This window comes from Gymnoscopelus braueri (assembly GCF_963280865.1).
Source record: "Gymnoscopelus braueri genome assembly, chromosome: 8".
Taxonomy (NCBI): Eukaryota; Metazoa; Chordata; class Actinopteri; order Myctophiformes; family Myctophidae; genus Gymnoscopelus; species Gymnoscopelus braueri.
The window spans coordinates 2,073,183-2,076,930 of NC_137609.1; the positions used below are offsets into that span (position 1 = coordinate 2,073,183).

The 3,748-nt window shown below is 45.2% G+C and overlaps 1 protein-coding gene across 1 annotated transcript; it reads right to left on the reverse strand.

The window, feature by feature from the left end:
• Positions 1 to 1,434: 1,434 nt before the first annotated feature.
• Positions 1,435 to 3,246, reverse strand: LOC308090096 (uncharacterized protein; the record flags this gene model as incomplete). The annotated part of the gene is made up of 4 exons (XM_080435124.1): positions 1,435 to 1,900; positions 2,225 to 2,316; positions 2,518 to 2,700; positions 2,896 to 3,246. The coding sequence occupies 4 exons, from the start codon at positions 3,244 to 3,246 to the stop codon at positions 1,435 to 1,437; spliced, it is 1,092 nt and encodes a 363-aa protein (XP_080291250.1).
• Between the last annotated feature and the right edge of the window lie 502 nt (positions 3,247 to 3,748).

Here is a 3,748-nt window from a genome sequence, read left to right on the forward strand (position 1 = left end):
GGGACAGACAAGGGGGAGGACACACCCAACACCTGGCCGTGGTTCGACGATATGCATGATGCAATCGGGGGCACCCCCTCTATGGTGCCCCCGGTTCTGATTGACTCATCAAGTGAGACGACCCAGACGGCCAGTGAGGGTGGGTCCTCCCAAGGGCCAACTGCTGGCTCATGTCCTCCGGCCACTTTGAGCCAGGAGGTGGCCCAACCTGGCTCAAGTGGCCGGGAGGAAGGTGAGCCAGCCAACTCTGTCTGTAACCCCCACTGCTCTTCCTCCTCCACCACCACCACCTCATCATCATCATCATCATCTTCCTCTGCCAGGCCCGGTCCATCATCCCCCTCCACCTCAGCTGATCCCCCACCACAGAACCCCAAAAAAAGGAGAACAATTGCCCATTTCCTGGAGGAAGAGCAGAGGAGGGAGGAAGAGCGGCGAGAGGTCGAGGAGCAGCGTCACGCTGCTCAGCAGCGTGACAGCAGCAGATTCCTCGACCTCTTCGAGGAGCTGGTGAAATCCAAAAGAAATAAATAATGTTTAACATTATTTCTTTCTTTTGGATTTCACCAGCTCTCTCTAAAATTTAGAGACATTTTTTTAAAGTGGTCCAGATGTTTTTTTTTAATAGCTTTTATTGATTTCATTTTCCAGAGGCATTTTTTCTTAGAGGCATTCTTTTATTTGTATTTCTTTCAGAGGCATTTTTTTCTTTCCATGTACATGTTTTCCATTCACAGACAAGACAGACAAAAGTGTCACTTTTCAGCTATAGTCACCTTTTTGAACCCAAATAGGGCAATTGTGTGACACCTGACCCGAAAGAAAACAACATGTTGTCATCTTTTTCACCTCAAGGCTGTTTGCATGCCTGCATTAAAATGGCACATCTTTGTTCAACAGCATTTCAGTCATTTATTGAAATCAGGGCAGCAGCACAAGTAGTGGTAAGGCAGTTTTATCTTGTACAAGGACCGCATTTTCACATGCTGGGCAAGGAAAGCAAGGAAAAGTTTTAAAACACACAAAATTAACACAGGCATCAGAGGTGGACTGAACATCAGTTGAGTATTAGAACAAGAATGTATCCGTTCAGTTGGTATCAACAGTTCTACATGTGAAATATCTGCACATCTAGGATCATGTGTATGACTCACTGAACACACGTATGATCAACTTTAAACCAAATTGCCAATTCCATCACATACTCTTCTACTTAAATAGAAGAAACACACTAGACATACTGTACTACAGTAGGCATGTAGGACAATTAAATGAAAGTCTAGTGTTTCAACGCCCAGACGTTTAATTCTACAATAAATAAAGTGTAACCAAATAATGCCTCAATAACTAACCAAATAATGCCTCAATAACTAACCAAATAATGCCTCAATAACCAAACTACAAATAATGCCTCAATAACTAAAACTACAAAAACTACAAATAGCCATGCTCATTCAAGTGCTGAGGTAAAGCCCGAGGAGCCGACAGTTCGGCTGCCATTCTGTCCCGCAGATCATCCCCACACTGTTCCCCCCTCTGTGGACCAGCTGGCTCCATGGGCATGGGCATCTCCTCCTCCTCCTCCTCATCCATAATGTCCCCGGCATCGATACAAATGTTGTGCAGGACACAGCATGCCGTGATCACTGCTGGAGCAAATTTGTTGTGGACCTCCAGGGCCTTGAAGAGCAGGCATCTCCAGCGGACCTTCATCCTGCCAAAGGCCCGCTCAATGATGGAGCGAGCCTTGGCATGATGGTGGTTGTAGCGTAGTTTCACAGGTTGCACAGGATCCCGAAAGGGGGCGATAAGTGTGATGGGAGCACTGATACAGGGGTAGCCACCGTCACCCAGAATGAAGTACCCTGGAGGAGGGTACAGCGCATCCCTGTACATACCACTGTTAGGAGAAAAGAACGTTATTGTTATTTAGTGTGCTGCAAGGGGAATATGTCTGGGCCTCCCACACCAATATACATGTAATGTAGATAATTCACACACACACACACACACACACACACACACACACACACACACACACACACACACACACACACACACACACACACACACACACATTAAAATGATGGCAACTACAGGCATTTGGACCATGATTCAGCCACATAGTGAAATAATGACACAATATCTTAGTCCCATCATGTAGCACCACTATTTATTGCTATTTGATATCTTTATGGAAGATGGAATGATACAATTATCGTACCTGTTTCTTAGGATTCTGGCGTCGTTAACACGGCCAGGATAACCCACGAAGGTGTTGAGGAACCTGGCCTTCGCGTCACATAAGCCTTGCAGCTGTAGAATCAGAATCAACTTTATTGTGACACAGGTTACAGGTGTAAAACAGTGGGTGAAATGCGTTTTGGAAGGCCCATAGTTTTGATTCTTTCCATAAAAAATAAAGGGAACAAGGAGAAGGGGGGCAAGGGGGAAGAGAGATAAATAAAGTTTACAAAATCCACATATTTAGATTTCCACATAAGGTGCGGTAAGTACCTGTATGGAATAGAACAGTTTCCTGTTCAGATACTCCTGGCTGTGGGGTCCAGCGGGGATCTTAATCCGTATATGGCACCCGTCGATGGCACCCACACATCTGGCAAACACCGGGCTGTTGCCCATGGTTGCAAACCCACGGCCAACCTCTGCCAGATCATCAGCAGCAGGGAACCGGATGACCTGCATATAGTTGTTAAAAACATTCTGATTATTTTCTGCATTGCATCTGTATTTTAGAGTTGTTGTGTCTTTATGTGTGGTGTTTCAATTACTGTTGTTGTTGTTTGTATGTTGAAGCATGTGTATTTGGAATGAGCTGTTGAAAGGTTACTATAATATCATTTCTCATGATAAACAGAACTGAAAATGGATCACCTGTGTTCGAAGTGCTGCGATCACATCAGTGCCACTGTGGACCAGCCTGTAGACAGTGGTTTTGGGGACATCGAAGGCCCGGCACACCACCTTGTATGACAGGCCATGAGCCAGCCAGTACACGGTCATCAGGACCATGATGTCCCTTCCCCAGCCATGGGTCGCCTCTGACGGGAAAAGCCTGATGAGGGCCAGTATGGACTCACGGCTCAGGCGGAAGTCTGGGCGCAAGTCCACATCAGGATTGAAGAACATTGCCAGGACTGGCACAAGCCTGTTGACCCTGGCATATTGGACCAGAGCAGGACTGTGGTCCTGTGAATTGAGTTGAAAGTGTGTGATTGTTGGCATGTACACATGAACTATTTAACTACAAGTATGTTAATAGCATCACAACCACTGAATCATGTAACCTTTGTACTGCCATGTAATATAGTCTAACACGCTGGACCAGAGCTAGGGATAGACCTAAGTTTGAACAATAATAGTTTTGGAAACATTTGTCTTTATGATGTGTAAATTGAACGCTATGATGCCTTTTACAATTATGAGTCAGAGCATTCCAAAGGAATTGGTGATACTGTCATGACTGCTCATATCCAGCAGATGTCACTCTCCCTTCATGGTCTGTCATTACTTGCCGTATCCATCCATCCATATAAATGACTCTGATCTGAATGATTGCTTGATCTAGTCTCTAGTCTGCATGCCAAACACAAGATGTGTGACTTGTAGAATTTTGGCATCCATGAAATTCCCTGCCCACTTATTTATTAACATTTGATTTAAGAACGGGTGGTTATTACCTTGTAGAGTAGCAGGAGTAGTGCGCGACGCATACTCCTGTGCTCTG